This window comes from Heteronotia binoei, chromosome 9, assembly GCF_032191835.1.
Source record: "Heteronotia binoei isolate CCM8104 ecotype False Entrance Well chromosome 9, APGP_CSIRO_Hbin_v1, whole genome shotgun sequence".
NCBI lineage: Eukaryota > Metazoa > Chordata > Lepidosauria > Squamata > Gekkonidae > Heteronotia > Heteronotia binoei.
Genome location: NC_083231.1, coordinates 109,528,658 through 109,547,755, shown reverse-complemented (window position 1 = coordinate 109,547,755; position 19,098 = coordinate 109,528,658). Strand labels below are relative to the sequence as shown.

The window sequence follows — 19,098 nt, the reverse complement described above, 5'->3', positions numbered from 1 at the left end:
ACTCATTTTACCAACCTCAGAAAGATGGAAGGCTGAGTCAACCTCGAGCCGGCTACCTGAAAACCCAGCTTCTGCCGGGGATCGAATTCAGGTCGTGAGCAGAGATTTCAGACTGCAATACTGCAGCTTTAACACTCTGCACCACGGGGCTCTTCCATAACAGTTAAACACAAGGCTATATCCACCGAAAGGGCCCAGTATACCCTGCAGTGAATGTGTATGGCATGAAATTCCACAGGCACAAGGGGAACAGCCGCTATAAATAACAGTGAGCGGCTAGCAGTGATCTTTTTTTTGGGGGGGGGGGGAGCATTTCAGACGCGGTTGCCAACATTGGAAGGGGGGGGTATGTGTCCGTCGGACAGAGCTGCAACTGAAATAATTCCCGAAAGTCTTTATGTGTGTGTTAAAAGGAAGGACAAATGTGAGTCTGTTCTTTTCAGGGATGAGCATTTGCAAAAGCAGCTGTGAGTAGGGCTTGCGGGTATTTGGCTCTCTGCCATGCATGCTTGGAATCTGGTGCAAAATTTGTCATCCCAAGAAGCTCGTCTTCATTTTTTAAAAAAATAAAATAAAAGCGCATTTCGAGCCTTAATGGACTGACTAAATATATATATATATTTCTGGCATTGTGCCCAGTCCACTGAGAATTCTCCGGAGCAAGCCCAACCGGGCATGGCGTTAGATGATGGGAGAGGGGGAATAGGATTGTCAGCCTGGAGTGTTTTACCAGTAGGAGCATTTGGGGGTGGAGAGTGGTGAAAATGACATTGCGTGATGCTCTAGGAATTCCTATAAACTCTGTGGTTTTCACAGTAGAGATTTGGGGGTATTCCTAGAGAAGAGGATAAGAGATTGGATTTAATACCCCTCCCTTCACTACCCGAAGGAGTCTCAGTGTGGCTTACGGTCTCCTTTCCCTTCCCCACAACAGACACCCTGTGATCAGTGTTCTCTCTAAGCTGATTTAGTGTGAGCTAGCTCACAGTTCTTAGCCTCCGGCTCACACATTTTTGTCTTAGTTCAGGAAAAATGGCCCCAGAGCAAACTGATTTATACAGCAGCTCACAAAGTAGCATTTTTGCTCACAAGATTTCACAGCTTAGAGGCAGCACTGCCTGTGAAGTAGGTGGGGGTGAGAGAGCTCTAAGTGAACTGCTCTTGAGAGGAACAGCTCTGTGAGAACTTGCGGCTTTACTCAAGGTCACATCAGCAGGTGCATGTGGAGTAATAGGGAATCAAACCCAGTTCTCCCAGATAAGAGTCGGTGCATTTAACCACTACGCCAAACTGTATTGTGTGTGATGCTGTTCTGCCCCTCCATAATGCTCCCGCTTCTCCAAGGACAGAGGGCCGGAGAAAAAAGAAGAAGAAGAATTGCAGATTTATACCCCGCCCTTCTCTCTGAATCAGAGACTCAGAGCGGCTTACAATCTCCTATATCTTCTCCCCCCACAACAGACACCCTGTGAGGTGGGTGGGGCTGGAGAGGGCTCTCACAGCAGCTGCCCTTCCAAGGACAACTCCTGCCAGAGCTATGGCTGACCCAAGGCCATGCTAGCAGGTGCAAGTGGAGCAGTGGGGAATCAAACCTGGTTCTCCCAGATGAGAGTCCGCACACTTAACCACTACACCAAACTGGCTCACCAAGTGGGGGGTTGCCAGCATGGTAATTCTACATTGGAACTGCCTTAGACTGAGCCAGCAAGAGACCCCCTGGCCTTCCTTTCTGTTGTCCTTGGGCCCCAGGTCGAAACCTTCACCTTGTCTTGTCAAGAGCCAGGTTTTCTTACTTTCATGCAGGGCTTTTTCTGTAGCAGGAACTCCTTTGCATATTAAGCCACGCACCCGTGGTGTAGCCAATCCTCCTGGAGCTCACAGTAAGCCCTGTACTAAGAGCCCTGGAAGCTCTTGGAGGATTGGCTACTTCAGGGGGTGTTGACTTAATATGCAAAGGAGTTCCTGCTGCAACAAAAGCCCTGGGAAGACTCAATGTGAGATGGATTGGCCCAGTCAAGGTAGCCAGTTTGCAAGACCTGAGCAAGGCCGTTAAAGATAGGACGTTTTGATAGTCATTCATTCATAGAGTCACTGAAAGCCGGAAGTGGTTGGAAGACCCTTCACCCCCACCCACCCCCACGCAGAGGCCATTTTACGATCCTCCTACTGCTGATGTTGGGGGAAGTGTGAAATAACGTTCACACTCCGCATAGAAAAAAACGTTCAATATTATCCACAATTTGTTTCTTCCAAAAATTCTCAACAGCGTTACAGACAAAAAACCATCTATCGCACAACACGCCTACTGTCTGGAAAAATCATACGTTATTAAAGTCCGACGAATCCTAAAAGAACCGGTCCCATTTCGTTTCGGGAAGACCCTTCTTCAAGGGACCGTCTTTTACTTTTATGGGCTCCGTGGCGTGGATATGCCATTTAATATCTCGGCTTTCCAAACGATAATCTCATCTAAAGTGTCTCGTTGGAACGCCGCTGCCAAACTATCAAATGCTGCAGGATAAGGATTGGCAGTGGCGTTCCAACGAGAGACTTTAGATGAGATTATCATTTGGAAAGCCGAGATATGGAAAATGGCACATCGACACCACTGAGCCATGTCCCCTGAAGAAGGGTCTTCCCGAAACGAAATCGGACCGGTTCTTTTATGATTCGTTGGACTAATAATGTATGATTTTTCTGGGCAGTAGGCGTGTTGTGGAATAGACTTTTTTTGTCTGTAACGCTGTTGAGAATTTTTGGAAGAAACAAATTGTGGATAATACTGAACATTTTTTTTCTATGCGGAGTGTGAGCGTTGTTATTTCTCACTTCCCTTTGCCTCTGCGGTCCCTCTCTCCACTGATGTTGGGGGAAGGCCAGGTATATGAGGGAGTGCCAGAGAGAACAGTTTGCCTGTGGCTTTACAGTAATTTCATGGCTGGAGCAAGATTTTGAACCACAGATCTTTCTCGTTTGCTTTTTATACTTCAAGCTTCTGCGCTACACCCAGAGAGAGCAGTTTGCTTGTGGCTTTGCAGCAGTTTCATGGCTGGAGTGAGATTTTGAACCATGGGTTTTCCTGCTTACTACTTCTACTTCAGGCCTCTGTGCTACACCCATTCCCAGCAGGTTTGGATTGCACTGCAAACCAGGGCTTTTTTTTTTAGCAGGAACGCACAGGAATGCAGTTCCGGCTGGCTTGGTGTCAGGGGGTGTGGCCTAAGATATAAATGAATTCCTGCTGGGCTTTTTCTACAAAAAAAGCCCTATGTGAAACAATGGTGGCATCAGGGGTGCATGGCCTAATATGCAAATGAGTTCCTGCTGGGCTTTTCCTACCAAAAAAGCCCTGCTGCAAACTGTTTACAGTTGCATCCTAAACTGAGTTACCTCCTTCTAAGTCCTTTGAATTCAGGTGGCTTAATAGGGTTTTCAGGTGTCCCTCTGCCCCCCAGCAAAGGATGGGGGGGATAGAGATGCCATTTCCAAGTTGGGAAACTCCTGGGAATTTGGGCGTGGACTCTAGGGTTGCCAAGTCCAATTCAAGATATATCTGGGGGCTTTGGGGGTGGAGCCAGAAGCAAGTGTGTGACAAGCATAATTCAACTCCAAAAGGAGTTCTGCTTATAATAATAATAAATTTTTATTTATACCCCGCCCTCCCCGCCAAGGCAGGCTCAGGGCAGCTTACAGGACACGGCATAAGCCATGATGTAACAATAAAACAGGATAATACAGTTACATGCAATTCACAATTAAACATTAAATAATCTAAAAACAGTCTAAAACAGTATAATTTAGTGGTGCTCCTATCTCAGTTGTGCTAAAGATGGTGTGATGTTTATGCCAGGTTCCATCTTAGAAGGCTAGTTGGAAGAGGGCGGTTTTGCACGCCCTACGGAATTGATATGATACTGTAAGCCGCCCTGAGTCCGCTTGCGGAGAGGGCGGGATATAAATGTAAAGTAATAATAATAATAATAATTAAAATCCCGTAGGGCCCGCACCTCTTCCGGCAGCTGGTTCCACCATTGGGGTGCCTTTATCACATTTAAAGGGACCACACACCTTTTAAATGCCTTCCCAATTGAAATTTGTGAATAATATAAATGGTCCTGGGAAGAAGGATTCCTTATCCGAAATGGTTTCCATGACTGGACCGGCCTGCCGTTAGATTACCTGTAAAGACATTTCTGCCTCATATGGGCAGTAGCTGCGACGAGAAACTAACATGGCTTTCCTTTTGTATTTTTTCTTTTATGATGTTTCATGGTGCTATACGGTGTTCAGTGTTGTTCCTTTTGGGAATTCAAATATATTTTCATTGAATTTTTGATACGCGGAGAGTTGGTTGCGTATTTCTACAGCTTTTTCTTCCTCTGTGGTCCCGATACCTTTGCGACCCTACCTGGGGATTGGCAACCCTAGTGGACTCTGGGGAGAACAGGGACCTCCATGGGGCACACTGCCATAGAGTCCACCTTCCAAAGCACCCATTTTCTCCAGGGGAACTCATCTCTGTAGTCTGGAGATGAACTGTAATTCTGGGGGATAATCCCCAAGCCCCTCCTGGAGGCTGGCATCCCTAGCCCGGCTCAGTAGGGTGTAGCTCTACTTTATAATTGGCGTACTTAGCATATATGAACATATGAAGCTGCCTTATACTGAATCAGACCCTCAGTCCATCAAAGTCAGTATTGTCTACTCAGACTGGCAGCGGCTCTCCAGGGTCTCAAGCTGAGGTTTTTCGCACCTATTTGCCTGGACCCTTTTTTGGAGATGCCAGGGATTGAACCTGGGACCTTCTGCTTACCAAGCAGATGCTCTACCACTGAGCCACCATTCCTTGGCTCTCCAGGGTCTCCAGCTGAGGTTTTTCACACCTATTTGCCTGGACCCTTTTTAGTTGGAGATGCCGGGGATTGAACCTGGGACCTTCTGCTTACCAAGCAGATGCTCTACCACTGAGCCACCGTCCCTCCATATATGTATGAGATTTCAAAAGTCTTATCTGTGCAATCCTGAGCAGAGTTACACCTTTCAAAGCCAACTGACCTCTAGAAACCTAGCAGGGTGCAGCTCCGTTTAGGGCAGCACTGAATGTGCAGGGGAGCGCATTTCCGCTTCTGCTAAGACTTCTGTTTTTGCAGGATCTGTTCCTTTCAGTGTGTTCTCATGCAAATGGAATTTTTAGGGGAAGTAGGAGCTTGCTGTGCAACAGAGGCATACACAGAACTTATCCGTAGGAGCCGAGCCTCGGATATTGAGTTAATCCTTATCAGATTAAACAGTATGTTATTACTATAAACGTTATAGTATACTTATTGTGCCCTGACCCGGATGACCCAGACTAACCCAATCTCGTTAGATCTCAGAAGCTAAGCAGGGTCAAACCTGGTCAGTACTTGGAGGGGAGGCCACCAAGGAAGTCCAAGGTTGCTATGCAGAGGTAGGCAATGGCAAGCCACCTCTGTTGGTGTCTGCTCTGTCCTAGATGGCCTGGGCTAGCCTGATCTCATCAGATGTCAGAAACTGAGCAGGGTCAGCCCTGGTTAGTGCTTGGATGGGGGACCAGGGTGGCTATGCAGAGGCAGGCAATGGCAAGCCACCTCTGCTAGTGTCTGCTCTGTCCTAGATGGCCCGGGCTAGCCTGATCTCATCAGATGTCAGAAGCTGAGCAGGGTCAGCCCTGGTTAGTGCTTGGATGGGGGACCAGGGTGGCTATGCAGAGGCAGGCAATGGCAAGCCACCTCTGTTGGTGTCTGCTCTGTCCTAGATGGCCCGGGCTAGCCTGATCTCATCAGATGTCAGAAGCTGAGCAGGGTCAGCCCTGGTTAGTGCTTGGATGGGGGACCAGGGTGGCTATGCAGAGGCAGGCAATGGCAAGCCACCTCTGCTGGTGTCTGCTCTGTCCTAGATGGCCCGGGCTAGCCTGATCTCATCAGATGTCAGAAGCTGAGCAGGGTCAGCCCTGGTTAGTGCTTGGATGGGGGACCAGGGTGGCTATGCAGAGGCAGGCAATGGCAAGCCACCTCTGCTGGTGTCTGCTCTGTCCTAGATGGCCCGGGCTAGCCTGATCTCATCAGATGTCAGAAGCTGAGCAGGGTCAGCCCTGGTTAGTGCTTGGATGGGGGACCAGGGTGGCTATGCAGAGGCAGGCAATGGCAAGCCACCTCTGTTGGTGTCTGCTCTGTCCTAGATGGCCCAGGCTAGCCTGATCTCATCAGATGTCAGAAGCTGAGCAGGGTCAGCCCTGGTTAGTGCTTGGATGGGGGACCAGGGTGGGTATGCAGAGGCAGGCAATGGCAAGCCACCTCTGCTGGTGTCTGCTCTGTCCTAGATGGCCCAGGCTAGCCTGATCTCATCAGATGTCAGAAGCTGAGCAGGGTTAGCCCTGGTTAGTGCTTGGATGGGGGACCAGGGTGGCTATGCAGAGGCAGGCAATGGCAAGCCACCTCTGTTGGTGTCTGCTCTGTCCTAGATGGCCCAGGCTAGCCTGATCTCATCAGATGTCAGAAGCTGAGCAGGGTCAGCCCTGGTTAGTGCTTGGATGGGGGACCAGGGTGGCTATGCAGAGGCAGGCAATGGCAAGCCACCTCTGTTGGTGTCTGCTCTGTCCTAGATGGCCCAGGCTAGCCTGATCTCATCAGATGTCAGAAGCTGAGCAGGGTCAGCCCTGGTTAGTGCTTGGATGGGGGACCAGGGTGGCTATGCAGAGGCAGGCAATGGCAAGCCACCTCTGTTGGTGTCTGCTCTGTCCTAGATGGCCCAGGCTAGCCTGATCTCATCAGATGTCAGAAGCTGAGCAGGGTCAGCCCTGGTTAGTGCTTGGATGGGGGACCAGGGTGGCTATGCAGAGGCAGGCAATGGCAAGCCACCTCTGTTGGTGTCTGCTCTGTCCTAGATGGCCCAGGCTAGCCTGATCTCATCAGATGTCAGAAGCTGAGCAGGGTCAGCCCTGGTTAGTGCTTGGATGGGGGACCAGGGTGGCTATGCAGAGGCAGGCAATGGCAAAGCCACCTTAGTATGTCTTTTGTCCTGACCTGAATGGTCCAGGCCAGCCCGATCTTCATCACATCTCGAAGCTAAGCAGTGTTAGGACTTGGATGGGAGACCACCAAGGAAGTCCAGGGTTGCTATAAAGAGGCAGGCCACGGTGAACCGCTGTGTCTCTTGCCTTGAGAACTCTTTCGGGTTGCAATAAGTTGGCTATGACTTGTCAGCGTTTTGCGCACGCAAGGTCTGTTCAGTGCAGCCTCTCCCTTCCCCAGCATTGACCCATCACACGACTTCTTTTGGAATCTGACCAGGGCTTTTTTAAAAAGCAGGAACGCACAAGAGCACAGTCCCAACTGGCTTGGTGTCAGGGGGTGCGGCCTAATATGCAAATAACTTTCTGCTGGGCTTTTTCTACAACGCCCCCCCCCGTGTGAAACAATGGTGATGTTGGGGCTGTGGCCTACTATGCAAATGAGCTCCTGCTCTGCTTTTTCTACAATAAACCCTGTGAAACAATGGGGATGTTGGGGTGTGTGGCCTATTATGCAAATGAGCTCCCACTCTGCTTTTTCTACAACAAACCCTGTGAAACAATGGGGATGTTGGGGTGTGTGGCCTATTATGCAAATGAGCTCCTGCTGGGCTTTTTTCTACAAAAAAAAAGCCCTGACTCTGACCAATGGAGCTCAAAGCTGTTGACTTCCTTTGGGATTTTTCTTTAGCATTAAGCAAACCTATGTGCAGCTTGTTAGAAACACCCGTTAAGGATGCTTCTGGCTTATGCATATCAAATAAGTATAACAGTGCAGCATGCAAACAAACAATACAATAAAACAAAACAGCCCTTTCTACCATCATATTTCTTGTGAACGGAATTAGTCACACTTAATAAATGTATTCCCGAAAAATACGTGTCTTCAGGGCTTTTTTTGTAGCAGGAGCTCCTTTGCATATTAGGCCACGTACCTCTGATGTAGCCAATCCTCCAAGAACTTTCAGGGCTCTTAGTACAGGGCTTCCTGTAAGCTCCAGGAGGACTGGCTACTTCAGAGGGGTGTGGCCTGATATGCAAAGGAGTTCCTGCTACCAAAAAAAGCCCCGTGTGTCTACAGGAATTAACATCTAACAGGATGGCTGGGTTGCGCACGTCAACAACCTACTGGCAGCCTCCTTCCATTGACCTTTGTCCCCTTTTGCTGCTTGGGTGGCAGGGGCAGGATCCCATGATGCCAGAGTTGCCAGCTCTGGGTTGGGAAATTCCTGGGGATTAGGGGGTGGAGCCTGAGGAGGGCGGGGTTTGGATAGGGGAGGGACTTCAGTGGGATATAGTGCCAGAGAGTCCACCTTCCAAAGCGGCCATTTTCTTCAGCGGAACCAGTCTCTTATCACCTGGAGATCGATTTAAATCCTAGGAGATCTCCATACACCACCCGGAAGTTAGGCAACCAAGAGAGAAACACGGATGAAGTAGCAAAGAGAGAGCCAGTGTTTTCCGTGATAAACCACTCTAAATAATGAGATGCATTATTCACTTCTTATTAGAGACAGTAGAAATATTTAAGCATTCTTTGTTGTTGTTTGTTGTTTAGTCGCGCAGTTGAGTCCAACTCTTTTGCGACCCCGTGGACAAAGTCACACCAGGCCCTCCTGTCTTCCACCATCCTCCAAAGTCTGCTCAAATTCATATTTGTTACATCAGTAACACTGTCCAGCCAACTCATCTTTTGCCGACCCCTTCTTCTTTTCCCGTCTGTCTTTCCCAGCATTAGGGTCTTCTCCAGTGAGTGCTCCCTTCTCATTTGGTGGCCAAAGTATTTGAGCTTCAGCTTCAGCATCTGACCTTCCAGGGAACAGTCAGGGTTGATTTTCCTTAAGACTGACTGATTTGATCTTCTTGCAGTCCAAGGGACTCTCAAGATTCTTCTCCAGCACCACAGCTCAAAAGCATCTGTTCTTCTATGCTCGGCCTTCCTTATGGTCCAGCTCTCACAACCATGCATTACTACTGGGAATACTATCCCTTTGATTATATGGACTTTTGGTGGCAGGGTGATGTCTCTATTTTTTATTATACTGCCCAGATTTGCCATAGGTGTCCTCCCAAGGAGCAAACGTCTTTTAATTTCATGGCTACAGTCGCCATCTGCAGTGATCTTGGATCCCAGAAATGTGAAGTCTGTCACTACTTCCATGTCTTCCCCTTCTATTTGCCATGAATTTTCAATGCTGAGCCACACATTTAGAGGACTGAGTTTTACTACAGACAGAATTTGATGGACTTTAATTGGAATCGGGGCTTTTTTTGTAGCAGGAGTTCCTGTGCATATTAGGCCATACACTCCTGATGTAGCCAGTCCTCCAAGAGCTTACAGGGCTCTTCGTACAGGGTCTACTGTAAGCTCTTGGAGGGTTGGCTACATCAGGGTGGCCTAATACACAAAGGAGACCCTGCTACAAAATAAGCTCTGATTGGAATTGACCATTCTTTATGAAATAGAATAGAATATTTTTCATGAAATGGGTTTTTGGCTCATCACTAACATTCCCGTGCTGTGTATTGTTCTGTTTATCTTGCATATTGTTTGGAAATGTTTTTACTGTTTCTAATAAGAAGTGAATAATGAATTTCATTATTTAGAGCTGTTTTGAGGCTGGTTTATCACGGAAACCTTTGGTTCTGTCTTTGCCAGCATCTGGCAGTTGCTCAGCCCAAGGTGGATTGTTGGGTGAGGTTTATAGGAAGGGGCAAGCCACAGAAGGTGGCTTTGGAGGTCAGGGGTGACAGGCCAAAACAGGCTCGTGCGAGGACACATTCAGGCCCTGAAATTGCCTTCCTGCAGCTGGTTATGTCCTCCTGCTGCAATGCAGAGGCTTAAAATTCTTCCGGGCACGTGGGGAGGGGGGGTAAGCGCGAAGAGGAGGGGTTTTGATGCCCACAAAATAGGCTGCTCTTTCTTTCTCTCACCGCAATGGAATCCCAGCTATCTGAAATATCCCAAAGCCTTGCAGGTTGGCATGGGGTTTGAGCCCTAAGCTTACAGCGGAGAACAATTGCATCCGGACTCAACCGAGAGAGCCCTTTTCTTCTCTGGGGTTCACAGGAACTGGAGGGACGGAATGTTTCCATCTCACAGATTTATTTTCGGTCTTTTCCCTTGGCTTTGGTACATTCTAACGATGGGAACTCCGGCTGTTTGGAATAATTGTCCTACACCAGGGGAAAACACACATTGTAGGGGGGTTTTTTTATCAGATAAACCGATTCCAGAAGGCGGTTCGAGGAATTCTGGTGTTCCTCACAAGACCGCTAAGGCTGGCTGGACAACAGTCCCCAAAGGACAGTTCCCTCAGACTTCTCCTTTTGGCATGAAGGGTTCCTTTAGCAGTTTATTGATACCCCCTCAGCAAAGAGTTAGACCAGCAGACATTATGAATTTGTTACATTTTTAAAATTTTTGCCTATTATCTAGGAAGCTTGGGGAAGTGCTTGATTTCCTCTGCCCCTTTATTAGGGTTGCCAACTCCATATCGGGAAATTCCTGGAGATTTGAGGGTGGAGCCTGGGAAAGGTAAGGGAAGATCTTGCCTCACTAACCTGTTACTTTTCTTTGAGGGGGTGAACAAACATGTGGACAAAGGGGGACTCAATAGATGTTGTTTACCTTGACTTCCGGAAAGCTTTTGATAAAGTTCCTCATCAAAGGCTCCTTAGTAAGCTCCAGAGTCATGGAGTAAAAGGACAGGTCCTCTTGTGGCTCAAAAACTGGATAATTAATAGGAAGCAGAGAGTGAGTATAAATGGGCAGTCTTCACAGTGGAGGACGGTAAGCAGTGGGGTGCCACAGGGCTCAGTACTGGGTCCCATGCTCTTTAACTTGTTCATTTATGATCTGGAGTTGGGAGTGAGCAGTGAAGCGGCCAAGTTTGCAGATGACACTAAATTGTTCAGGGTGGTGAGAACCAGAGAGGATTGTGAGGCACTCCAAAGGGATCTGTTGAGGCTGGGTAAGTGGGCGTCAACGTGGCAGATGAGGTTCATTGTGGCCAAGTGCAAAGTAATGCACATTGGGGCCAAGAATCCCAGCTACAAATACAAGTTGATGGGTTGTGAACTGGCAGAGACTGACCAAGAGAGAGAGATCACTGAAAATGTCAAGACAGTGTGCGTTTGCAATAAAAAAGGCCAACGCCATGCTGGGAATTATTAGGAAGGGAATTGAAAACAAATCAGCCAGTATCATAATGTATAAATCGATGGTGCGGTCTCATTTGGAATACTGTGTACAATTCTGGTCACCGCACTTCAGAAAGGATATTATAGCATTGGAAAAAGTGCAGAAAAGGGCAACTAGAATGATTAAAGGTTTGGAACACTTTCCCTATGAAGAAAGGTTAAAACACTTGGGGCTCTTTAGCTTGGAGAAACGTCGACTGCGGGGTGACATGATAGAGATTTACAAGATTATGCATGGGATGGAGAAGGTAGAGAAAGAAGTCCTTTTCTCCCTTTCTCACAATACAAGAACTCGTGGGCATTCAATGAAATTGCTGAGCAGTCAGGTTAAAACGGAGAAAAGGAAGTACTTCTTCACCGAAAGGGTGATTAACATGTGGAATTCACTGCCACAGGAGGTGGTGGCAGCTACAAGCATAGCCAGCTTTAAGAGGGGATTGGATAAAAATATGGAGCAGAGGTCCATCAGTGGCTATTAGCCATAGTATGTATATATGTATATGTGTATATGTATGTGTGTGTGTGTGTATACACACACACACACACATATATATATGTATGTATGTATGTACACACACACATATATTGGCCATTGTGTGACACAAAGTGTTGGACTGGATGGGCCATTGACCTGATCCAACATGGCTTCTCTTATGTTCTTATGTTCTCCGGCCATTACTTTACTCAGAGAAGTGGGATAAACATCTGATAATAAAGAAAGCAGAAGTGCCCGTTATCTAGTGTTGCCATCTCTGGGTTGGGAAATACTCTAAGATTTTGAAGGTGAAGCCTGGGGAGGGCGCGATTTGTGGAGGGAAGGGGCCTCAGCAGGGTATAATGCCTTACATTCAACCCTCCAAAGCAGCCATTTTCTCCAGGGGAACTGATCTCTTTCATGTGGAGATTAATTGTAATAGGGAGAGATCTCCATGGAGAACTTGGAGAATGGCAACCCTACCTTTTCCCTCTTTGTTTCATGGAATCCATCCAGGAATGACAAGATCTAGGAAGCCCAACTCAGGGATGGAACCTGGCATTATATATTTGTTTATAGTAATTGAATCAAATTTCTCTGTACAAAGATATAGAGGGTGAGAACTGAACTATTAAGCGGTAAATATTAACATATCATTATTTACACTGCTCGCTTTATATAACACAGGCCTCCTACGTGTGATGCCACACATAATTCTTCTGGGTTGTTCTTTCTTTCTGTGTTGTTCAAAGGCTCTGAAAGCCAGCGTGGTGTAGCGGTTAAGAGCGCTGGACTCTAATCTAAAAAACTCTGTGGGTTTGGTTCCCCACTCCTCCTCCATATGAAGCCTGCTTGGTGACCTTGGGTCAGTCACAGTTCTGTAAGAACAGCCCCATTTACCTTGTTCTCTCCAAACTCTCTCAGCCCCACCTGACTCACAAGGTACCTGTTATGGGGAGAGGAAGGGAAGGCGCTTGTAAGCCACTCTGAGGCACCTTAGGGTAGAGAAAATTGAGGTATAAGAACCAACGCTTCTTCTAAAATCTTTCCTGATAAGTTCTCTCCCTATTGTTGAAGCTCTTTGTGCAAGTTTTAAATCAGGGGTGGCCGAACTGTGACTCGGGAGCCACGTGGCTCTTTCACACATATTGTGTGGCTCTTGTATCCCCCACTGCCCCATCGGCTGGCTTGGAGAAGGTATTTGTCTCTTTAAATTACTTCTCCAAACCAAGTCAGCCAGCAGTTAAGGTTAAAGTTGCTTTCTTTCCATCTCTCTCCCTCTCCATCTATTTTTCTTCCTCCCTTCCTTCCTTGTTGGTTTTTAAACAGAGACTAAATGGCCACACTGACAGCAGTGCGGATCCTGTGAATTTAGGGGGAGGTGTTTGTGAATTTCCTGCATTGTGCAAGGGGTTGGACTGGATGATCCTGGAGGTCCCTTCCAATTATATGATTCCTTCCTTCCCTCCCTCTTGTGACTCTCAGACATCTGACACTCATGTCTTGTGGCTCTCAAACATCTGGTGTTTATTCTACGTGGCTCTTATGTTAAGCAAGTTTGGCCACCCCTGTTTTAAATTATCTGAACTTATTCCATTTTCCTTAAGAGAGAACAAAACCGTATTGCCATTTAGTCAGTTAAGCTAGTGTGATCCCTGGTCTCTGTGGAGATATTGTGGCAGCCAGACGTGTACATTTGTGAGAAAGTCTCCGTACTGGAGATCCAAAGATACAACAACCGAGAGATACTTAACAGCACAAAATAGGTATTGTGCATACTGACGGAACAGATACTTCAGGTACAGTGGAGAGGGTGTTGGAATATGTATTCTTGTGCGAGCAAATAACAAAGGCACAAGAGGGTTTCATTTTACAGTCATACTGATATTAAGGCTATGGTAAAGAAAAGAAAGGGCCTTTTGTCTTCCGTTGAACAGCTCAGCCGTACAACAGAAATGGAGAAATTAATTTTAGTTATCAAAGGAACAGTCCTGATTTGTAGTTTCAGAGGGTAGCCTGGGGTGGCTGATCCCCAGAAATCATTCTCCTGGAGAAAATGGCCGCTTTGGAAGGTGACCTCTGTGACATTATACCCCCATTGCAGTCTCCACCCATAAGAACATAAGAGAAGCCATGTTGGATCAGGCCAATGGCCCATCCAGTCCAACACTCTGTGTCACACAGTGGCCAAAAAATTTATTTATTTATACACACACACACAGTGGCTAATAGCCCTGCTGCCCTCAGGCAACGCACTCCCCCTCCAAAAAAGCCAGGTATTTTCCAATCTGGAGATGGCAACTGTAGTTGTTTGGTTCTGCGGTAGAGCAACTGTCCCAAGATTTAGAGCTTTGACTCTCGAAAGCTTACACCCCGAAACTCTTGTTGATCTCTGAGATGCTACAGGACTCAAATCGAAGAGGTGTAATTCATGTAAATTATGCTGCTTTCTTGAAAGTTATTTATTAATTCAAAAAGTTGTGTGCCCACTGGCCACACTGAGAATGCAGTGGAAAACAACATGATCAATAAAGCAGTAAAAACATTATTTTTTTAAAAAGCAACTCACTTTTCCACAAATTGTAAAGAACTAGAAAAGCTATACACACACACACACGCACATTTTTTTTTGGGGGGGGGGGATTATCCATTAAAGTGAATTAAGGAATTAAGCATTAGAGACTCAGACACAGAAGACAGACTTCGCCTGGGACATAAAAGCTACGGCATAAGGTCAGCATTTGGGGTGAGACTGTAGGATCAACTAAACTGAAGAAACTAAACTAAAAACTGAAGAAACTTCCGCCACTTCCTATCATAGGAAGCACGGGTAGACAGCTTCCCGCTGTTCAGAAAAACGTGTTGGACTCTGCTGGAGAACTCACAGGGTCGATGAACCACGCTGTCAACTTCAGGTGAGGCATGTTGTGATGGAATACATGCCCGTCCTGAGGTGACAGAAGGTCCGGTTCCACCGGAAACTGGTAGAAGACCCCCCTCGCCAGTTGGAGCAAGATCGGGAACCAGTTCTGCCGAGGCCACTACGGAGTCACCAGGATGCAGAATGGTCTCTCTCTTGCGATCTTGTTTACAACTCTTGTCAGTAGTGGCAGAAGTGGGAACAGATATAGGAACCGACCTTCCCACGGAAACAACAGACCGTTTCCCAACGACTTTGGATCCGTGCCCCCTCTGGAACAAAACAGAGGGCACTTCCGGTTTCTGGCTGTGGCAAACACATCCACCTGAGGGTACCCCCAGAGCTGAAACACGGGTTGAAGGAAGCGCCACTGTATCTCCCACTCGTGCGGGGAAGCTGCACCCCTGCTCAGCAAGCGCCCCTGGGAGGTGCGCAGCCTTCATAAAGATGTCGTGTTCCAGGCACTCCGACCACAGTTCCAGTGCCAGCGCACAGAGCCGTCAAGAAACTGTCCCTCCCTGCCTGTTGATGTAACACAGGGCAGTAGTATTGTTTGTTAGCAGAGCAACAACCTTCCCCGCCACCATGGGGCGGAAGGACCGAAGAGCAAAGTGAACTGCCAGCAGTTCCAGGTAATTTATATGACAGTGAATTGAGAAGGCCATGGGCCCCCCCCACACAGAGAGTCCATGTCAGCCCCCCAGCCCCACAAAGACAAATCTGTTGTGATCGTCACTGTTGTTGCAGGTAGATGGAAGGGAGCTCCCTGACAAATGTTGTCCTTTGATTTCCACCACTGCAGTGTTCAGAGTGTCACAGATGGAATTACAAACCTCTTTCGAGGTGAGTCTCTTAATGGTCAAAACTGTCGAAGAAACCATAGTTGTAGGCCTCTCATCCTCAACTTCGCAAAGAGTAGCACGCTTGTAGTCGCCGCCATCAGCCCCAGCATCCGCTGCAGCTGCTGCGCCGTGCCCCACTTTCGACTCTGTAAAAGCTTGACAAGATTGATGATGTCCATCGCTCTCTGCTGAGACAGAAAAGCGTGGTGAAGGTTCGTATCCAGCAAAGCCCCTATGAACTGAACTGTCCGTGATGGAGTAAGATGTGACTTCTCCAATTGATCCAGCGGTGCCGATGGCTCCATCGGTACCGACACCTCTACCTCCGAGACAGAGTTGCTCTCACTCCGACGCCTCAACCCGGAAGAGTGGGAACGCTGGGTTAGGTCGAGCTCTTGTTCCGATGCTGACAGACGTAACTGCTGTGAAGTACTCCCTCTCGACACCAAAGGGCTACGGTGCGGGGACACCAAGATCTTCCTAGGAGGAGTGGCCAGCATCGATGTCAAAGCATCCTGAGAAGGGGAAGGAGTGCGGGACGATCTCTTATTCCGCTTCTCCTTAGATTTCACCTTCTTTGGTGTGGATGATTGGGTCCCCGAGTCATCCCGACGCTTCTTAGCTGGGGTGTCCACTGACCCTTCAGATGGTCATTTTGTGGAACGCCCGCGATCGACCAGCATCTCGGTCCTGATTGGCGATGTATCGGCCGATGTGACCATCGGGGCCGTGGCCTCTCCCATCAGTACCGACGGGCTCGATGCCATCTTCTGAGGACGAAGTGCCGATTCTACCAACGCGGCCGAAAGTCTTGTCACCCAATTCTTGCGCATGTTTTGAAAAACTCAGGAAGTGCAAGCAAGAATCGACGTGATGTCCCTCGCCCAAACAAAGGAGACAGGGAGTGGCCATCAGGAGGGGCAATTTTCTTTCCACAGGAACGGCACCTCTTAAAAAAACCCCAACACCTTTCCATAGACGCCAAGGAAAAACCCACACAGAAAAAAACTCTGAGGGGAAAAATAGGGGGGAAAACAGAGCCCCGAAGGGCAAAGTCCAACAAAAAAAATTTTAAACACTAACTATCTAACAACTAACTAACTAACAACACTAAGAAAACAACAAACGGGCTATATACAACAAGAAGAAATAATCCGAAGATTACTTTTCCGACCGGGGACATGAAAGGAGATCCTCTCAGCGCAGCGGTCAGAAAGGAACTGACGGGATCCTTGCGCTGGCGCCAGCGAGCATGCGTACTGAGGCGCCTGCGCATGCCCGCTGGTGCCGAGCACGAAAAAATCCCGGGCTTTTTAGGTACCGATTCGGGGATCAGTGCAGGTGCTCTATCCTATGAGTGTGAAGCACAGAGACCACGAAGAAGATCTGTTGGGGCCTTACAGCCCTTTGCGCCTTCACTTTGGAGTAAACCTCTTTGAACTATTTTGGGGGGAACATGCGCCGGATCTGGTTGCAGAGCCACAAGTCTGTTCACTCAGTATGACGTTGGTGGAACTGAAGCAGATGTTGTTGTACCTTAAAAACCAGAAGGTGCAGTTTGCAAGTAAAATATGAATAGGACTCTATCGCTTTAACCCCTTTGTTCCTCATTTAATATATAATGGCAAGTATCAATAACATTGTGCTTTTCTGTTGGTATCATTTTGGAGTTCTTGTTGAATGTAGCTTGTGATGAATCCGTACTTAAAAACAACAAGTTGTGTTTCGTTGGTCGGGGAGTCTTTGTTACAGCCGAGAAGCAGGGGGTAAAACAATAAAAATGCTTATTATAAAGTCAGTTATCTACATAAAATCTCAGCCTACATCCTTCCTCCTTCAAGGCTGGAAGCTGAGTCCATTGTCCACCATGTTTTCACTACAGAGAACTGAAGCTTAGCCACAGATACAGTCATTCTTTGGTCAACTATAGGATGTTGAAAAAACTGCTGCTTTTTAGAGTCTTTTTAAAAATCCTGAATGCACTTATAAAAAGAGTCAGTGGGGCATCGTGTTCAGAGTGTCAGACAGGGATCTGGGAGTCCCAGGTTTGAATCCCTTCTCTCTGCCATGGAAGCTCTATCTATCTATCTATCTATCTATCTATCTATCTATCTATCTATCTATCTATCTATCTATCTATCCATCTATCTATCCATCTATCATCTATCTATCGTCTGTCTGTCTGTCTATCTATCTATCTATCCATCTATCTATCCATCTATCATCTATCTATCGTCTGTCTGTCTGTCTGTCTGTCTATCTATCTATCTATCTATCTATCTATCTATCTATCTATCTATCCATCTATCTATCCATCTATCATCTATCTATCTATCGTCTGTCTGTCTGTCTGTCTGTCTGTCTGTCTATCTATCTATCTATCTATCTATCTATCTATCTATCTATCTATCTATCATCTATCTGATTTATATCCCGCCCTCCCCTAATGGGCTCAGGGCGGCTCACAACAGTTAAAAACATTAACAATTAACAAACATATCATATTGAAATATAAAATATATAATAAAACATTTCCATGTAGCTTTACAATAATCCATCCATTCATTAAAAGTCCAAGATGGCAAGTTTCTAATTTCTATTTTATTAGCTCAGTGAGATTGTCGGTGCTGTAAGGTAATAGCTACTTCCCCCTAACCGTTGAAGGCGAGTTTTGAATACTTCGGTCTTACAGGCCCTGTGGAACTGCGGCAGGTCCCGCAGGGCCCTGATGTTTTCAGGGAGGGCATTCCACAAAGCGGGGGCTATTACTGAGAACCCTCTGGCTCTGGGGGTAGCCAATCAGGCTTCTTTCAGTCCAGGGATCCTAAGGAGATTTTGAGACCCTGAACTTGCTGTGTGCCCTTGGGCCAGTCACACAAACTCTCAGGTTGCCAGCTCCATGTTGGGAAATACCTGGAGATTTGGGGGAGAGCAGGGTCCAACTTACAAAGAGTCCAACTTACAAAGCAGCCATTTTCTCCAGGTGAACTATCTCTGTCATCCGGAGATCTGTTGTGTTAGTGGAGGTTGGCAACCGTGTTTCAGACAAAACTCCCTCACGGGGTTGTTGTGAGGATAAAACAGGAGAAGGAAGCAATCGGCTTTGGGTTCTTGGGGGAAGCAGTGGGATATCAATGAAGTAAGTAAATAAATAATGGGTGAGTAAATGTACCATTAAAATGCTAATCCTGCTTTATTTCTTTTCACAGAGATACTTTTGCAGCGGACGGACATATTAACATCACTGCTTCCCGTTCCCTCAGTTCAGAGTGCCTTGGGTCTGACTTGCAATACGCTAAAACAGCATGGCCGGGTGGATTTAAGCTACGGCTGAAGAACAGGTGAGGAAGGAAACCTTTCTGCTGAACTCCGTGCTTCTTCCTTGTATACGTTACATGAGATATATTATTATTTGGACTGTTTTAGTTGTATTAGTGAGGTGCCTAGGCTATTGCTTGCAGTGTCACTCCAGTGCAGCGTTAAAGACAGTTATGAGAGCCAGTTTGGTGTAGTGGTTAAGCGTGTCGACTCTTATCTGGGAGAACCGGGTTTGATTCCCCACTCCTCCACTTGCACCTGCTGGAATGGCCTTGGGTCAGCCATAGCTCTGACAGAGGTTGTCCTTGAA

The 19,098-nt window shown here is 47.2% G+C and overlaps 1 protein-coding gene across 1 annotated transcript in view; it reads left to right on the top strand.

Annotated features, from left to right (window-relative positions):
- SHROOM3 (shroom family member 3) overlaps positions 1-19,098 on the top strand; it is a 340,442-nt gene that overhangs the window by 247,005 nt on the left and 74,339 nt on the right. Inside the window, exon 3 of the mRNA XM_060247163.1 lies at positions 18,680-18,811. Within this exon, the coding sequence (XP_060103146.1) occupies positions 18,680-18,811 (132 nt within the window). The remainder of the gene's footprint in view (positions 1-18,679; positions 18,812-19,098) is intronic.